The sequence below is a fragment of the Salminus brasiliensis genome, chromosome 12 (genome assembly GCF_030463535.1).
Source record: "Salminus brasiliensis chromosome 12, fSalBra1.hap2, whole genome shotgun sequence".
Classification (NCBI taxonomy): Eukaryota; Metazoa; Chordata; class Actinopteri; order Characiformes; family Bryconidae; genus Salminus; species Salminus brasiliensis.
The window spans coordinates 4,974,510-4,993,537 of record NC_132889.1 but is presented as its reverse complement, the minus strand read 5'-3'; the positions used below and the strand labels follow the sequence as shown (position 1 = coordinate 4,993,537).

The following is a 19,028-nucleotide window of genomic DNA, read 5'->3' as shown; positions in this document are numbered from 1 at the left end:
CGTTAGGACTGTTAAGGCTGGTCAGGTATCGGTAATATGAATGCTGACTGCAAGTAGTTGTGATCATCATCAAGAAACAAGAAAATTATTAAACATGGAAAATTTGCCTCTTGTGCTTTCTCTGACTCTGGCCACTGATGACAAAGCGGCATGGCTCAGCATTCGAACCCATGACCCTTGGCATGCCCATAGTGGCAGCACATTAGACCGCATTAGGAAGATAATGGTGAATGAATGAGGCTAATGGTTCTTTAAGGTACCAAAAGTGCCTCGACTCTGACATCTCTCAAAGGACCACATGTGTGGACCAGTTTATGCTGTGGAGCACCTTCAGTCAGCTTCAGCCCACAGCATCTTTTGATTTGCACTAGTATGCCTGTAGCAGCTGTGTAGTCTGAGGCTGTAGAGCCAAAGCAAGGCCATTCCAGCCGGAGGGATTCCAGAGCCGTCGGGGTACGCAGATCTTTCTAGAAGACAGACTAGAGGAGTGGCAGTTGGAGAGGCTAGCCGAAAGTGTACCCTCCACTTTCCCATTGAATCGGCCCCAGTCAGAGGAGTGGATCGAGCTTTACCTGTGTGTGTGCTGTGCTGTGCCTCGCCTCCCTTCTCACTTGACTCGACCTCATCTCCTATACAGTCTCACGTGCACTTATAAATATATAGATATAAATACATAAATATATATTTATAGGATTTGTTTTGTTGCGTTTTGTTGTTTTTTTCGCTCCCTCCTCCACCGCACCACATTTCCCAGCTCCAACCAATCCCCACCCCACCCTACTCATCCTCCTTCAGCATGTTTGTTACTCCTCCTCCATGTCGAGTGTGGGACTGCACTGAGAGCTCGCTGGTTCTTTTTCTGCTTGTGAACTGAAAGTCATTTACTGTAAAGCAACCTCCCCCCTCCCTCCTCCTCTTCCTCCCCCCCCTCCTTCACAATCCTAACCTGCCCTCCCCCCCCACCTTACCCCACACCCCACCCCACCCCACCTTCCGCCCATACAGCCAGTCAGCAAGCGGTATTGTGAATTTTATCTTCTCTTGCAGAAATCATTTCGTCCTCGTTGCAGCCGATGAAATTTCTTGTAACACCTCTTCAGGTAAAATAAATAAATATGAAAATGAATAACAGATCACCCTCACTTTCTTGATGCACCCACGAGGGAGCAGGCATATCCTTTTTTTATGCACCTCGACAGTGAGTGCTTTTATTGCTCGCCTCTCTTCTTATTTCTGCCCCTTAATTAGTAGAGTTTTACTTTTTCTGTTGGTTTCTTCTACTTTTTTTTCTTTCCTTTCTTTGGTTATTTATTTTGTCTCTTATTACATTTCTGAATGCTCTTCTTCAGAGTGGATAGTGGTTTTTTTTTTGGTTTTTATTTTTTTAGAATATTGCATGAGGATAGCTGGCAGGCATTGCACCCCTTTTTGCTCATCCTCTGTTTCCCTCGCCATTGGCACTGCTTCTAACAGGCATGTGTCCCTTGAAGAGTGAAATGAACACACTGTCACAAGCTTGGAACCTTGTGTGATATGTGTGTGTGTGTATGTGTGTGTGTGTGTGTGTGTGTATGTGGGTGGGTGTGTGTTTTTTTTCCTCCTCTGTTCCTCCTTCCACATTTCCTTTGTTCATGTGATCATTCATTCCAGTTCATCACTCGCATTCTGTCCTCTAAGAGCATTCCCATACTGTAAATGTGTGTGTATATGTGTGTGTAAATGTGTGTGTTTAGTTGTGTGTAGTTGTGTTTCCTGTCTCTTGCAGTCGTACGGTGTCAGTGGTAGTGTCTTAAAGGTTGCTGTGTCGCTTGGTTTGCTGTGTTTTGCACATTGGCTGTAGGTGGCTAGCTCTTGGGAATGATGTTAGCCTCCATGTGTGTGTGTGTGTGTGTGTGTGTGTGTGTTTGAGTGTGTGGGGCTGGCTTCAGAGGCGGCGTATTGAAAGGGAAATGGAACTGTCCATCCACGTATTGATTTTGCGACAGGCGCTTTTTATTTTTTTTCACTGGAGAAAATGAATATGCTAAGGAGTCTGGAACGTAGGTTGAAGGGTTGATTCGGAAGACGTCAGGGAGGAATACGTCCAGTACAGTGCCGTGAAAATTCCACTTCTAGTGAGTGCATTCAGCTACTTTAAGTTACAGATGTGCAAATGCACACACACACAGCTTGTCTAGGCCCCGTAGAGAAGCGCTGCCAATAGAATAGGACTCTCTGGAGGGGATAAACATGAACCTATTGAACAATACCTAATGCCAGGCGTGGGATAGAGGGGTAAAAAGCCCCCGGTATTGAGCTGTGGAACAGTGGAAGAACTGTGTTTTCTGAAATGATGATGGTGCTCCATCCAATTCTTCTGGCATCAGTAGGGGATGAGGTGGGGTGGTGATCATCCAACATCCTGACCTCACTAACACACTTTTCACTGAATGCAATCAAATCCTCACAGCAATGCTCCTTCAAAATCTAGTAGAAAGCTTTCTTCGCTGAACAGTAGAGACAGCTACTCCAACAAAAGCAGAATAAACTCTTTTTTAGTGCCCTTGATTTCAGAAGAAACAGTGAATGAGCAGGTGTCCTAATACTTTTGTCCATTCAGTGGACATATAGATAAATACAAAATGATTGAACACACAATGCATCATCCAGGAAGTCACAACAATCTAAAAACCTGCAGAACAGGTACGGTCAATGTACACGATTCCACTATAAGAAAGACATTGGCAACAATGGCTTCAATGGGAGAATTTCAGGGTGCAAGGCCCACCTCTGACCAAAAACAACACAAAGGTCTGTCTCACATTTGCCGAAAAAACATCTAGACGCCCAAGACATGGGGACTAGTATTGTGTGGATTGATCGAAGTCAAAGGTAGAATTTTTTTGAAGATGTGGTCTAAAGCTCAAGCGCAGTTGGGTTAGGCAGCAGGACAATGATCCGAAGCACACCAGCTGGTCCACCTCAGAATAGCTCAAAAAAAACAAAAGGAAGGTTTTGACTTGAATCATATTTACACCTTCCAATGTAAAATGGGTTCTGCAAAAAATGGAGTGTGCCAAAATTCCTTCACAGTGATGCAAAGGACTTGTCACAAGTTATAGCAGATGTTTGATTGCAGTTGTTACTGCCCAGGGTGCCACAACCAATTTTTAGGGGTTGCAATTACTTTTTATGCAAAGGGGATTTATGTTTAGAATAAATCTTTATCTTTAATAAATGGAACAATGTAACAGTCTTTGTTTTATATTAAAATTAGATGATGTGAAACATTTAAATGCAACAAATATGCAAAAATAGAGTAAATTGGGAAGGATGTTTTTCACAGCACTGTACATCTAGATTCCGGAGACATTGTTTTCATATTGTTGGCTAATTGTTCGAGTTCAGTTGCGAAGTTGGGTTGGAGCAAAAATCTGGACTGTCTGGAGGTCCCTTGAGTCTCCAGCACAGCCATACATAGTTGAAGGGTTGAAGGAAGCATACAAATTACCTTCCCGCAAGGAAGAGGTCGATACATATAGAGCGATAGCACTATCGGTGCACATTTTCCAGAATAACGAGCGCATAGTCAATAATGCAGATACACCGCTCCACCCATTGGAGATTTATTAAGCTGTATCTCAAGACCCAGATCTAATTTGGCTCTATGTTAGAGTAGCTGTTGTTCATTAGCCACAACATACAGCCTACCAGGACCATAAATCTGTTTTTGCCTTTGACTCGTCTCAGTAGACCACAGGAGAAGTCGCAGTGTCTGCTGTGGCGGCACGAGATGAACCGCAAGACGCTTAGATCTCCAGGATGCATGTGCTTTAGCTGAGATTTGTGGAACGTTCAGAGACGTTTATGTGCTAATTGAACAGCTGCGTGTGTACTCAACATCTGTATATTAGAGCTGAATAATCGTATCGTTATTAGCACGATATTGATACTGATATAATAAAAGGCTGCGAAATGTAAGTGAGCAGAAATGTGAGAAAAGGAGTGTCTATAGGAGTGTTCGGATATTTCAGTGTAGTCAAGAAATACGGTAAAATTCATTATTTTGATTAAAAAATGCAGATTAAATTTTTTTCACCACTTTGCATTATCACACTGCACAATACCATTCACAAAAAGTACAGATTCATTAAAAAAAGTTTTAAAATATTAATATTAACCAATAATGGGTTTTATTATGTTTTTTTTTCTATAATAGACAAAGAATCTCAAAAATTCAAGTGGTTCTTTAATATCATGGTCCATGAAGAATCTCTTAAGTGTGAAGTTCTTCGCAACAATAACATGAGGCTGCTTCTCTTATCCAAGACTACATTGGTGCTCATCTGAGACTTACAATGTCCTCAACATCCCTGAGTTATACCAACATGAGCCATACCTAAAGATCAATAGAGCTGAACGAAATTTTTTTAAGGGTGTTTTCACACTTGCCCTGAATACACAAGTCCACACCCAGGACCCATTCCGGCCTCGTTTTGGGGGAGGGGCTCATTATTGTGGTTTTCTTTCACACCAAAGAATCCACGGTTGGTTTAAATTGCGAACGTAGGTAAGACCTAGGTTCATCCTTTTATTGCTTTTCATGGATACAAACAATCAAGCAGCGAGGAACAGCGCTTTCTGCAGTCATGGCATTTTACCGTGCAGGAACACCTGCAAACAAGCAGACGTTTTTAGCCGTGCCGGCGATAAGGCCAAGCAGTCACATGATAAAATGAACCAATCAGGCAATCCCACATTGCTTCCACACCTGCAGCACCAGAGTCCGTTTAAAGCGAACCCTAGACCACTGATTTCAGGAGGACCAGAGATCGCTTCTCTGGAACGCTCTTAAGCTTGAAAACAGCTGCCACACTTGACCAAATGTACTGAGCGTATGGAGTCTGCACTCCTGGGTCCAGAAAACAAACGCCCTTCTTACCTTAAATTTCTTACCTTAACACCTGAACACACCACAATGAGACTTTTATACAGCACAGAGATTCTTTTATATGAACATAATAGCAATTTCATCTCAAAATTCAAAATGTTTTGATATAATATTTACATATATATATATATATATAACATTTACAACATTTAGCTTAACAAATGCCTTAGATGAAATTAGATGGAAGCTACTGAAAAAGGGTTCTTTGGCTCGTCTATTAAAAGGTATTTAACAAAAAACAAGAGGTTTACAAGAGGTTTTCCCTCATAGAGAAAAACATTTACGTAGGCAGAGAACTGTCATGGCTTGTAACCTTTGCTTTTACTTATCACTCAAAATATCTTAAAACTACTACCAAATGATTACGTTTTAAAAGTTGTAAAAGTAGCATTTTAAATGTGGAATTTTGCTCTTCTTCAACTGTCTTGGCAGGACTGTAGACCATTATCACTTCCATGTTCATAGTGTTGCAATCAATGACTGAGGCTACTGCATTTCGTAAATACACCCATAATTCAACCAAACACACTGACCAGAGTTTCCACTCCATCCAGTTTAACCCATGTTCAACTCCAGCTCCATGTTCAACGCCCATCATGTGTAATTTTTAACAAGCCGACCAATAAAACGAGAGTTAAACTGAAGTGGAGTGAACGCAGGGCTGAACGGTGGGGCAGATTTGAAGAAACTTGAAGATCAACGGTAATTCATTCAGCATTCATTTAAACTGTTTCAGCAAGGTTTGATTAAAACCCTAAACTTCATCCCCAGATTAATCCATCATGAGCTTAAGTCCGCAGACTAAAGCACATCTGAATACACAAGAACTGGTGTGTTAACAAGGGGAAATCTGACAATTCTAGTTTAGTTTAGTCTTTTAAAAACGTTCAGAAAAAAGTGACTTTCCAAAACCAAAAGGCCCTGATATAAAATCATAACTGTTCATAAGTGGTTTAAAACAAGGAAAATAAAGGTGACTATTAAATAAACAACGTAATCTTATACTCACAGAGCTTATCAGGGAAAACATGAGATTTACTGCTGTGATGTGCGTGTATTTCATGGGTTGCAAGGGTTTTACTGCACACCTTAATACAAAGGTTTAATTAGATTAAATGGGCTCTAATTCTAAATGGGTTTCTAATTCTTAAAGACTTCTAATTTAGGAAGTCTTACATAAATAGTACATAAAGTACCAGCTGTTAAAAGATTATTTAGGAAACCAGAAATAAATCTTTTATGGAATCACTTCTAAAATAAAACTTTTAGTCTAATATTTTGTTTGTGACTATATTTTCTAGATTTTCCTTTCATTTTTAGAGGTTCTGGTAATGGCTCTGAGGTTTTTTATTTATTTATTTATTTATTTTTAACAAAAGAAAAACAAAGCAATGTCCCGCCCACACATTTAAAGCCTCAGTTCATCAACCTTTTCATTACTGAATGCTTGGAGGATAATGTGCCAGGCGCAGTGTCCTAAGGGTCACCTTTTCAATCTCAGGGCCAACAGAGTGTGTTGAAGTCCTGGGCTGAACAGTCGAGTGCATACTCATTAAAAGTAGCCCCTGTAAACAGAGATAACGCAGGTCAAACAAAACGCTTGGCAGGGCAATGAAATATGAAGACAGGGGCGACTGTATAGTGAATAACAATGTCCATACTAATCTGTAGTGGATTAACTTCTTAATCGCAAAGAGTGAGTGAATATGTAAATTGCCTCATTTACAGGCTGTGCCCTGCCTCCTGATTGGCCCTTATCAGGTCCAAAAAACACCATGCATGCATAACAAGGCTCAGAGGAGCAGATAATCCGGGCTATTTTACCAGCCAGGCCCCAGGAGCCTCCGCACTCCCTCAATCAGACCTTTTCAAGCAGGGTAGGGCTAGATCGTGGGATAGAAAGCCACACCCAGGATGCCTACGTGTTCAGTGCTTCAATTTGATTGCTGGGAAATGATAAAGCCGCATCACTCAGTCAAGACTAAGACAATTTTCAATATAAAATTTATGAAAAAATACAAAATAAAACGCCTAGTTTGTAAATGATCACTGTTATCCTAGTTTTTGTTATGTATGCAGTTCTATAATTTTTTTTTATAGACTTACCTAAGACCACAATAAACCCCCGATTCATTCATTTCCTCCACATACCATAGCTCTGTTCATTTTTCACTAATATACTGAATTTTTGTTTTGTGTGCATGATCGCAGTGTAACAATTTCAAAATGTATCATATTTGAAACAGTAGTCCTTATTTATCAACGTTGTGGCCAAATAATACTGATAAATCCTCTAAAATGAGCATCTCCTGTGGAAAAACCTGTTAACTAGGCATATGGGTGCAACCAGTCAGAGTAAAGTGGGATGGGAAGGGGCGTATGGTATATGTTGTATGGCAGGGCTGTTTATAAATAACTTCGAATTTCTAGGGTTTGTTTCGTTAGAGCATAGATAGTAAAAAAAGTTGGGCTGGTGAACTATTACTTTACTAGGCCAAATGAAAATTATGTCTGAAAAATCATTTTAGCATGCATATATGCTGTTCACGTGGTGCCAACATTAACCTACACTCTTGCTCTGACTCTGACTGGCTCAGCGGTCTAATGCCCTACTATAATGTCCCATGGGTTGGCCAGTTCGATTCCAGAACCATGGCGCTTTGCCATCAGCAGCCGGAGTCAGAGAGAGCACAATTGACCGTGCTCTCTCCGGGTGGGTAGATGCCACTCTGTCCCCTCATCACTCTTAAGAGATGTTGGCCAGCACAGGCATCTCACAGGCTGCCTCAAAAGGCTGCAATCGCATGTATCAGAGGAGAGATGTGAGAATGTGTAAAGTCCTTACCCTCCTAGTGTCAGGAGCATCGTTAATGGGTGGGCAGTGCTGGCAGTAATGGGCAGTACCAAACTGTGAGAAAAAATAAAGCTGTTTAAGACAGTTCTTTGAGCAGTGCCATAAAATATCTACTTTTGGTTCCATAAAGAAAAGCATGCTTGTAATTCAGATGTAAAATTAAGTTCTTTAGACCTTTTACTGATTCTGAAATAACAAAAGTTTGGGAGAGGAATCACGGCCATGCTCTTCATTATTATACACCCTATAAAACCACCTCTCTATCCTCATCTTCTCATAATGAAAATCCACTGCCCAGAACTGCAGCCAAGCCAAGAGTTCCCGTTCCTAGCCTAAGCCCTCACTGAGCGTGGTCTACACATCGCAAAAAGGTTCTACTCTGTTCACACACATCTCTAATACAAACCGAATATGGCTATTATGTGGCATCCCTTAACCAACCATTTAAAGCACTTACTGTTTTCTGGATTTCACTGTGTCGGTTGGTTTGTAGTGTGGAAACACTTTTTATGTCTGTCGGTGGTGATATAACTGTTGCAGGACGATCTCACTCATTTAGTGAATTAAACTATTCTCAAGTTCTGAGCTTGAAGCTGGTGTTGCTGGTAGTAGCAGAATAGTGGAACCAAATAAATCGGTTGCATTTATTTTTCTGGGAAAGACAACCCCCTGAGTTGACAATACGGCAACATCAGATGCACGTCTCTTCACAAACTAATCACTGTCAACTATAGGGACTGCAGGACACGTAGGGATGACATCAGGACATTGGCGTATAATGCTTAAGTGCTTTAGTTCTTTAGTGCTCTCGCTAAATTGCAGTGTGAAACAAAACTAACTGAATCAAATGTAAACATTTGGTTTCAATCTTGATCCGGGCTTTCAGGTGTGAAAACACCCTAAGTGTGTGAACATCAACCTACAGTATTCAACACAAGACACATACTCAGGCTAATAAAAGACACCGTCTACCGTATCAGAGCGCATGTACTAACACAGAGTATGTTGAACGCCATTAACCGAGTAAAGCCTGTGTAGACAAATGAATGTGACCACAACCACCGCCATCCCATGATCACACGACTGCACATCAATTACTGGGACATTATTAGAACAAGCAGAACCCCCTGCCCACCCCCCCCATCCGAGATCACGAATAGCAGCGAATGTGCCCCACAGCCTTTTACAGCATGACAGCAGAGAGCCTTGTGTTTTCCTCTTCTGTGACTTCATCGGCTGTCATTCTGAACCAACTTTAAATTCATTACCATTCTCAGGTCATGTATTTGCTTGTGTTTCTGTGGCGGTGTATGGATGTGTAGAGCTCGGGAAGGGGGTGGGGCATTGTGTTTGTGTCATGAATAGCAAGAGATGCATTGTTTTCTCCGGTGTAACGCAATCGCTCTTTGTGTTTCCACAGTTACGGACGAGTTTATGCTGCCGACCCCTACAACCACGCACTTGCTCCAGCAGCCACATACAGCGTTGGTGCCATGGTGAGCAAAGCTGACCTTACTTTCTCCCTCTGTATCTGTCTCTTTGTGTATCTTTCCCTTCCGTTCGCTACATTCCCTTATTTATCCCTGGCCAGCAGGGTTCCTATGTGTCCTGGCAAATCTGGAAAACCACTAAATTGCTAAAACAGTTGAAATATTAGTGTGATCTCGGAAATGTAGAGCTACCGAGCCACTGACAGTGCATAATTTAGATACAGATTTAATGAGGTTTGCAATGCTACACTATCATATGGACAAATACGTCTACCGACACCATGTTTTACAGTTAATGTTATAAGTGGATGCGTACAGTAAGTCCCTACACCTTATACTAATATTCATCACTGATGAAGAGGCCACTGCCTAACACACATCCCTCGCATATATTGGCAAGCTTTTCAGCCTGTTAGCAACCTTTTCTGATGAATGTTTTCTTACTGGCTAGCATCAGTCAACTGTATTGAATCTAGCTTCAAGTAATTTGCTCCCCATCTGGTGACAGCTGTATAAATTTGAGGACACTATATAACATGCCCAAGTTGCATAGGACAAACATTAGCCATACACGCTAGTAACTAATAACTTGGCTTACATTCTATGTACATTCTTTGTCCAAATGTTTGTGGACACCCCTTCTAATGAGTGCATTTAGCTACTTTAAGTTGCATCCATTGCTGACACAGAAATGTCCAAATCACACACAGCTGGTCTAGTCCCTGTAGAGAAGTACTCTCATGGGCTAAAGGGGTATAAAGCCCCCAGCGTTCAGCTGTAGAGCAGTGGAACTGGAACTGTGTTCTCTGGAATGATAGTGCTCTATCCAGTATGGGATCCAGTTGGGGACGAGGTGGGGTGGGATGGTGATCATCCAACATCCTGACCTCTTAACACTCTTGTTTGCTGTATGCAATCAAACCCTGACAGCAATGCTCTAGCAAAATCTGGTGGAAAGTCTTTCATGGACAGTAGAGACAGTTAAACTTTTTTTTTATATATCAATGAATGAGCAGGTGTCCCAATACTTTTGTCATAACGTAGTGTTATATATACATATATGGAAGTCAGGGAAAAAATGACCTAGAAAAGTCCTGGCAAACGTTTTCCTAAAAAGAGTGGGAACTCTGTCCAGTCCCTTCCTTTCCCGGTGTGCACTCGTCATTTGTCGTCCCCACCCCACCACCACCCCCCCTCGCCCCTTTTTCCCAGCGCATGGTTTTTAGCCCAGCTGATATCTCCTTGGTTAAACTTAATTGAATTTGTCTCTTGTGCTAACGGCAGCTGAAATGCCACATTAATCCTCCCAGTAAACGTGATAAATGTCTTAATTTCTTGGCAGTGTAGTGCATGTTAGTTATTATATTTCTAATTTTGCGAATATCACCTAGCCGAGCGCTCCCCTTAATGGAATAATTAGTCATTTTGATAATTAAATCCATCACCTAAGTGGTGCTGTAGCAACAGCTAAAAGGGGGAGAGAGAGAGAGAGCAGGCAGGCAGGCAGGCAAGGGGGTTTGGAGAAAAGGAGCGTGAGGAAGGCCGGCTAGAAAGCCTAGTGGCACCGAACGAAAGGAGGCAGTAGCACAGAGCAGCCTGGGTCCATTACGAGGCAACATACAGGCTTGTTTTCATCGATTTCGTTAACCATACACCGCCGTAATGCATGCGTGCCGAAAACAAGTGTGAAACAAATGTGACTGCTGTGCTGTTTTTTTTTTTCTTTCATTTTCTGTAGCCCTTAGAAATTGCAGTTATTTTCAGCTATTAGAGCATGCTGTAATTTGATATTATTGATATGCCTGTACTGCATGAATTATGCACACTAAATCTGCCCATGCCTTTTTATTTCTAATTTAAAAAATGACAGTAAATAGAAAGTCTAATAAATTGAAACATATGCAGCTGCATTCAGCAATAGATCTGCTATAGGCTTGAAGTAATTGCAAAAAAAGTATGATAATAACTATATTGGTGACAAAATTTATAAGTTACTATTAAAGCAAAATCCAGCGTGTCCAAAGGGAGTTGCAGTTCTGCTGATGCCATATGAGAATACTGATTTTGAATATAAAAATATAGTTTTATTGTTTTCTTTCTTGACATTGTTATATAGACATTAAAATTAATAAAGCCCTTCAGATGCAATCACCTACCACATGGTGCATGAAACACTGGTTGCAATAGGAAAGTGATGAGTAAAATAAGGGAATGCATCGATACGAGAATTGTAAGTCGATGCTAAAATCCATCTTTCATATGCGTTGATATTTATGCTAATATTAACGCATTAACCTAGAGCTTTGTAGTATGATACTTTATCATTTTCATAATGCTAAATGAACATTAACAACTGAAACAGAAACTCTAACCTATCTACAGAAATCAAATCATTGTGTTAATGCTAATTTTTGTTATTTGTGAAAACAGTATCCACTCACCAGCAGCACATTCATTAATTACAAAGAGCATAAACTTGTTTCCCATACCTGGAATTATTTCAGCAAATTGTGAATAACAAAATGAATAACAAAACTTGTTCTACTTTAAACTAATTGTGCCAGGAGGTTTTAAAATCTAGCATCACTGCTAAATGTTGGCTGTTCAAACTAAATGTATAATTTGACCAGGAGTCTGTATAGGACTATATATGTTGGGATAAATTGGAATTAAATCGATGTGGATTAGCATTGCATAGAAATGGAATATTTGTGTTTAGAGTTGACCAGCTTTGCCTAAACATTCTCATGATTGTCGTTAATATCATATTGTTACAGTACCAGTACTATTACTGTTTCAATCGTTTTAAACGTACATTTACGTTTGAAAAAAAAATGATATAATGCTTCCAATCAAAAAAGAAAAACATGTCGTTGCTGTCATGCAGTTGAAGGGATATTGATATTTCTCACTGGTAACTTTTTGACATGAAAGCTGTGGATTTTAACTTTCAGTTCTCCTCATATATATATACTGTATAGTATAATGGTTTGATTTTAATAATAAAGTTATTATATGTGCAGGCATGTTTACATAGTTTACAGTGTTTTGCCTTGTTTTAGTCATAAAACATTAAAACCAAAACAGAAACTTTTAACTTATCTACAGAAATGAAATTACATTACATTACATTTATTTCTATGTAAAATGTATTTAATTGTAATTAAATAATAAACCAAAGGACACAAGATAATAACTCGACTTCTAGGGGTTAAAACTCATCTGTCTGATGTTTTGCCTCGCTCACTTGTTTTGCTTTGATTTTTTTTTTTTTTTGAAGTAGCTAAACACATTTCTCCTGGCATGCGGTGTCTTGGTGTGCTTGCTGCATGAGGATGGTGATTGGTTGCGTCTCGGGGGTATGTACAGAAAACTGAATTCAGCAGCTGTTGTTTTTAAACACCACGACTAAAAACGTGCGCACCCGTGGCTTCTCTCCGCAGAATGCTTTCGCACCCCTGACCGATGCCAAGACCAGGAGTCATGCGGATGATGTGGGTCTCGTTCTTTCTTCATTGCAGGCTAGTATATACCGAGGTGGATACAGTCGTTTCGCTCCATACTAAAAAAAAAAAAACAACAACAACAACAACAAGAAAAGAAAACAAAAACCTATCGAAACCTAAATGAGAATCTTCCTGTGGGGTAAAGAGAGAATAATTCAAGAGGCCTGGGTATTGCAATACATGCAGTAGTGCATCATTTTGGCATCTCTTAAGAGAGAGGACAAAAACGGATATTTTTCATCTTATACCTCAGATATTTTGTGCTGTGTATTTTAATATTGTGGGTTTTTAATTTCTAAAGATTACATAGATTGTTGGCTGTAGAGGTTTCTGTGGTGATCTAGAGAGCTGCTAGATTTTAAAAAGAAGACGAAAAAAAAACATTAAAGATACAAATTGTTAGGGCTTTATTATGTAAATGAATTATGTATGATAAATATTAAGTCCCTTGGGGTTATCATATTTTGTAAGAGTGTAAGTGACTACAGTAGTCAAGTGATTTTCTGCTCTTCGTTGGATTTTTTTAGCCTTTCAGTTCCTTTTTATTATTATTTGTATTTTTTTCTGGGTGTTTTTGGGTCATTTTGTTTTTCTTTCGTTTGTGGTTTCCATGCTGGAACGCTAAAAAGAGAGGGAGATAGAGCGAGAGCTAGGCTAGAGATAGTAGTAGGTGAGTGTAGGCGCCCGCGAGAGGTGGGCCCGAGGAGAGCCAGCACCCTGAGGGTGGTGCGGAGACCGATGATACAGAAGGCGAGAAACCACAGAGGCATCGATTCTTTCAGACGTCTGATATCAGTCATCACTCAAAGCCAAAGTTTACGTTCCCGGGATGTCGTACGTGTTCGGAAATTTTACATAGCGGCTCTTATAAACACTCCACAAAAACTTCACCATGACAGTATTTTACTGTTTACCTGTTTATCTAGTTCGTAGGTCAGGCCCTTAACTAGTTTATGCCAACCACAAGATGTTCTTTTTATATTACGGTACTTCCAGTATATTGATTGATATAATTGCTGACTTTTATATTATGGGAGAGATGAATAACTTAAAAAATAATAAATAAAAAAAATAAAAAATAAAAATAAAAAAACTGCGGCGTAAAAATAAAAAGTAGCGCCGTTTATATTTTTTGTTTTTGGTTTTCTTTCTTCTTTTTCTTTTTTTTTCGAAAGTAACGAAACTATGATTATTTGTACCAGATAAAAGTGAAAAAATTATGATGATAATAATAATAATAATAATAATAATAATAATTATAATAACTATAAACCAACCGTGTATTAAATTTGATCTGTTCAGTGGAAATGTTCTCTTATACGAAATACACAGCTGTGTAATGTTTTAGATTTAGTGTGGTAGACCAACTGTTAGAGAAAGGTGTCTCATTTTTTATGGAATCATACTCAAGATTTATATCAACACTTTACAAGTAATGCAATCATTATGTAGATACGATCATAGTATTTTTGTCAACTGTACTATTTTGCACACACGACCTGCAGTTTTTTCATCACCTCTCAGCTTGTGGGACGTTACATCCTCTGATTTGTCCTCTTAGTTTTTTTTTGGGTTGTTGAATTTTTTAATTTTGCGCTTTGCTTCCTTTTGGTTTTGATATCATTTTTAACGTGACATCCTTTGTAATGTTATTTTCTAGAAACACAGCCTTTACACTTTGAAACTGTTTGATTATCGAGAAACTGAGAAATATAGGAATTGTGAAAAAGATATCTATATGTAAATATGAATAATGATAAATATGTCATTTACAAGTGCTACACAAACAAGCTGTCGAGGTGTCCTTGAAGAGTCGCAGCTTGTGCTGTGCATATGCGAAGAACTTCCCTACATGTTGTTTACAGTATACCTACTTAGAGGTGTTTGTCACATATCTCATTTTCTCTTCTTTGTTTTTCTTTTTGTTTTTCTTTTTGTTTTTTGTATTTATAAAAAAGGGTTAAAATACATAAAATACGAGCGAAAAAAAATTAATCAAACAAAAAAAAAATAGCAGCTTAAATTTATCCAGCTGCAAAATATCCTCTTGTGTACTGTGTGTGTGTCCTACCACACAACTGGGCAAAAATATCGTATCCACTGCTGTAACTCTGCTATACTTTCTGCTTCCAGTAGGTGTTGTGAACAGGCCTTCTCCTTGTCATTGTATGTGCATGCACTATGATCCGCATAACAGTAACCATCAATAAAGTTTCTCAAGATAAGGAGAAATTGTGGTGGCCTGTTCTTTTTTTTTTTTTTCTTTCTCTCTCTTCTTTTTTGGGGAAGCTATACTCATAAACTGCTATATGTCGCTGAGTGGATCATGTTTCTCGGTGATGGAGTGCGTTTTTCCCTCTGATTTGATTTACCTGAGTTTAAATTGCGTTTAAAGGCACGAGGCAAAGGGGAAACGATCATCTCCGAGGAGCCGGAATAAAATTGTGCCTCCAGGACCGAAGCGCTCATCCCTCAGGTTCAAACGCACTGCCTCCACGCCGAAGATGTGGAGGCGAGAAGAAACCCCACAATCTGATAAACTTCCAGCACACAAAGGTTATGAAACATATCTCCAGCCAGATATAGTTGGAGAATGAGAAAGCTCATAAAAACAACCATCTGATGGGTGGAATGTGATTTCGGGCTATTTGAGTGCTTAAATAGTGTCTTTTTTTAATACACAGTGGGGTCCAAGTCTGAGACTATGTTGAAAATCAAATGCTGCCACTTAAGTCTGACATCTGTTCAGAAATGTAAACCCACGGAATTGAAAGAAAATTAGGTTTACAGCTGAATCAAGTGCGAATGGGTGGATCTCTCGATTGCTGCTGCTGCTGCAGTAATCTGGACAGATTAATCTGGACAGATACTTAAAACCATGACTAATGACTCCCGCGTCCGCCTGCAACAAGTAGAAGAAGTAATACCTAATTCTCAGCACAGTTCACACTGGCCAAAAGTAGGGTCAAATTTGTCTTGTAAATTTCCTGATATCATTCACGAAACACTGGAGATACACACTGGAGTTGCAACAGCATGAGATTTCCACAATATGATAACCATCTCAGAAAACTGTGTTCGGTATTTCACAGTTCTTCTTCATCTTATTATTATTATTATTATACATTGACCCTTTAAGAGAAATATTAGTTCTTGGGGTTTTTTTGGTTGAATACATTTTTTTTTTCTAGATTGTTATTAATGAAAGTATATGTAAAATGCAGGTGAGGTGAAGCTCTTAAATTAATGTAGCTAATGATAACAATCTCAGTAAATAGCGCAGTTCTTCCTCTGTATTATTATTATTAATAATAATAATTATAATTCTTAATAATAATAATATACATCGAACTGGGACTTTTTTGTACTTTTTTATTGAAAAAAATATAATTTTTTTCAAAGATATATGTTTGTTAATGTTTATGAATAAAAGTTGTATTATATATATATATATATATATATATATATATATATATATATATATAAACATTGCCCCTTTAAGGGAATGGAAACTCTTTTCTCTTTTTTTTTTTATTTATTAAAACTTTTTAAAGTTTTTAATTTATACAATTTATTAACGAAATAATATATAAAACAAGGTGGAGCTCTTTTGAACTTATTTGTTTCCTGCTAATGATTATTATCATTATCGAAGAGTGTGCTGATTATTTCAGCAGCTCCATTAACTGCTCTTCTGCCCTGCTTTGGCGAGGTCCATACTAGGAAAAACCAGCATTAAGCAAATATACACAGTATGATAACAATACATTATTCTCCTGAGAAATCTTCTGAGCAATTGCGTGATGCAATCATGTCAGCATGGACCAGAATCCCAAAGGTTTCCATCATCTTGAGGAATCCATGCCAAGTTTAGCGAGCGAAGGGAGGGCCTACCCTATGTTAGTATAGTGTTCCTAATGAAGCAGTATTCCTGCGTTCCCGTACTAAAGATGCTAAATAGAAGCATTTCTTGAGCACTTCCATTGTTGGATCTTTCAGCTTTCTTGCATAAACTCTCCAACCTCCGCCCTGAGCTCCAGCTCAAAAAACTACTGAGTTCACATCCTGTACCATCACCTTGGGCGGGATCCATACTAGCCAAACTGCCAAAAGCACTGCAACCCTAATTCACGCCATATGATATTGCCCACCTATTAAACACAAATGACATTTGCCATTCGTTTCCAACATCTTGAGGGATCCATGCCAGGTTTAGAGAGCAAATGGAGGCCCTAACCTATGTATTATAGTGTTCCTAAGTAATATTCAATATTCAATGCTAAGTAGTAGCGTTTCTTGAGCACTTCCTTTGTTGGATCTCCTGCCTTTCTTGCAAAAAAAGCCCTCATTTCTGTCCACACCTATGTAAAATTCCAAGACAAAGACTGGGACAAAGCAAGGACGTGTCCTGCCCCCATAACTCTGAACCGCAGCTATAAAGAAGAGTAACTATTATCAAGCCCTCATATCATCCAGGTGTGTCGGAACTTCATAAATTATGCGTCCCGCAGATAGTCCGAACTGAAGAAAAGACGAATTGCCTCACATTCTCCATTTGATCAGCGTAATTAGAAAAACTTAGCCAGCGGTTACACGGAAAGATAAGCAATATAAATGTTTAAATGTGATGAAGGAGTCACATTATGCTAGGTAATTACAACTCGTCTTCACAGAAATGGGTGATCAATAATTAACGTATCTTGGGTCACATGTCAGGGACATAATTTAAAATTGGTTATTAATTCCATTATATAAGAGAAGGGAGGAGGAGGAGGGGGGGGCACTTTCTTCCCAGATTCCGCAGCCGGGTCCGTGGGGAGAGGCCTGATGTTCTTTAATTCAGTTTCCCTCCTCTTGTTTCTGCTCCCCTTCCACTCCTTAATGCACCCTCTGCTCACACACTCTCTACTCTGCTCCCTCCCTGCAGAGATTGGGCGACCTGTCAGTAATAATATGATATATGTTTCTGAATGAAATCAAGTATTAAATGAAGTAATTTGGGTCTCTTTGCCCAGTTTGATTTGCTGAATGAGGCTGGATTGATTATCATGCAAATTGCAGCGAGTGTGTGGATGGTCGCCTTCTCGTGCTTGTCCAGCCGTCGCCTTTTGTGCCTTCAGGCGGCCGTGCAGACGTACAAATCAGACATGTCACCGGCCCTCGCGTCTATTAGAGCTCCAAAATCTTTCCCCTTCCCATTTTCTGGCTTCCTTCACACTTTCACATCAGTCACACCAAGCAAGGAAGAAAAGAAGCTCATTTTCCATTGTGTGGGTTGCCATGAAATTCCCAGCTAGCCGAATCCCAGCTTTTTAAATGTGGATTTATGGTCATGGGTCCATTAGAGAGAAATCTAGGATGTAAACCATGGCTAATTGGCTAATTCGGCTAATTTGTCCAGAAGGTGATACAGTATACGGATAAATGTTTGTGTCATTGCTGACACAGATGTGCAAATGCACATACACAGCTTGTCTAGGCCCTGTAGAGAAGCAAAAACATCATGAACACGGATTGGATGGTGTTGGCACCATGCTGCCTAATGCCAGGCGTGGGCTAGAGGGGTATAAAACCCCCCAGCATTGAACTGTGTTCCTTGGAATGATGGTTCTCCATCCACTCAGTACTTTTGGCATGAGTTGGGGAGTTGGGAATGATGAGGTGGGGTGGTGATCATCATCCAACATCCTGACCTCACTCCAACACTCTTGTCGCTGAATGCAATCAAATCCTCACAGCAGTGCTCCTCCAGAATCTAGTAGAAAGCCTTCTTCCCTGGACAGTAGAGACAGTTACTCCAACATGAGCAGGTGTCCCAATACTTTCGCCCCCACATAGTGTACTTTTAGTCAGTCCCAGAGCAATAAGCTAGGACTAGCCAGTGCTAGCATGATGGGATGAGATGCTGGACGCCCCTAGCCAATTACTCCGACTCCTAGCCTGAATTTCGATTGGCCAATCCGAGCCCAGAAGCTGAGATGCATTTAACCGGCCCTAGATTAGCTAGTGGTGTGTCTCCCACTGAGCTAAGATTGGCTAGTGTTAGCAGTGGCTACTAATACTCCTTGGCCTTGGGCACCCATGACCCTGTTCCTGGTAGCTACTTTTGGTAGCTACTGACCACTGCTTACCAGGAGCAGCCCTGCCACAAGACCTGCCCAGGACGACTGACTGGTCACTTTCTGCCTATTATGTAGAGCCCACCCCTGGACAGGTGCCATCGGGACCAGATAATCAGTGTTATTCAC

At 39.9% G+C, this 19,028-nt stretch overlaps 1 protein-coding gene across 11 annotated transcripts in view; it reads left to right on the top strand.

Moving 5' to 3' along the window:
- Nucleotides 1–14,996, top strand: part of rbfox1 (RNA binding fox-1 homolog 1) — a 401,841-nt gene extending 386,845 nt beyond the window's left edge. For 10 of the 11 annotated variants that reach the window (XM_072692947.1, XM_072692950.1, XM_072692944.1 and 7 more), the window contains 2 exons: nt 9,205–9,280; nt 12,718–14,996. In XM_072692947.1, coding sequence (XP_072549048.1) covers nt 9,205–9,280; nt 12,718–12,840 — 199 coding nt within the window. In that variant the 3' untranslated portion in view covers nt 12,841–14,996. Of the gene's footprint in view, nt 1–1,047; nt 1,101–9,204; nt 9,281–12,717 lie in introns of all 11 variants that reach the window. The other variant, XM_072692945.1, reaches the window with a different exon arrangement.
- The last annotated feature ends 4,032 nt before the right edge of the window (nt 14,997–19,028 follow it).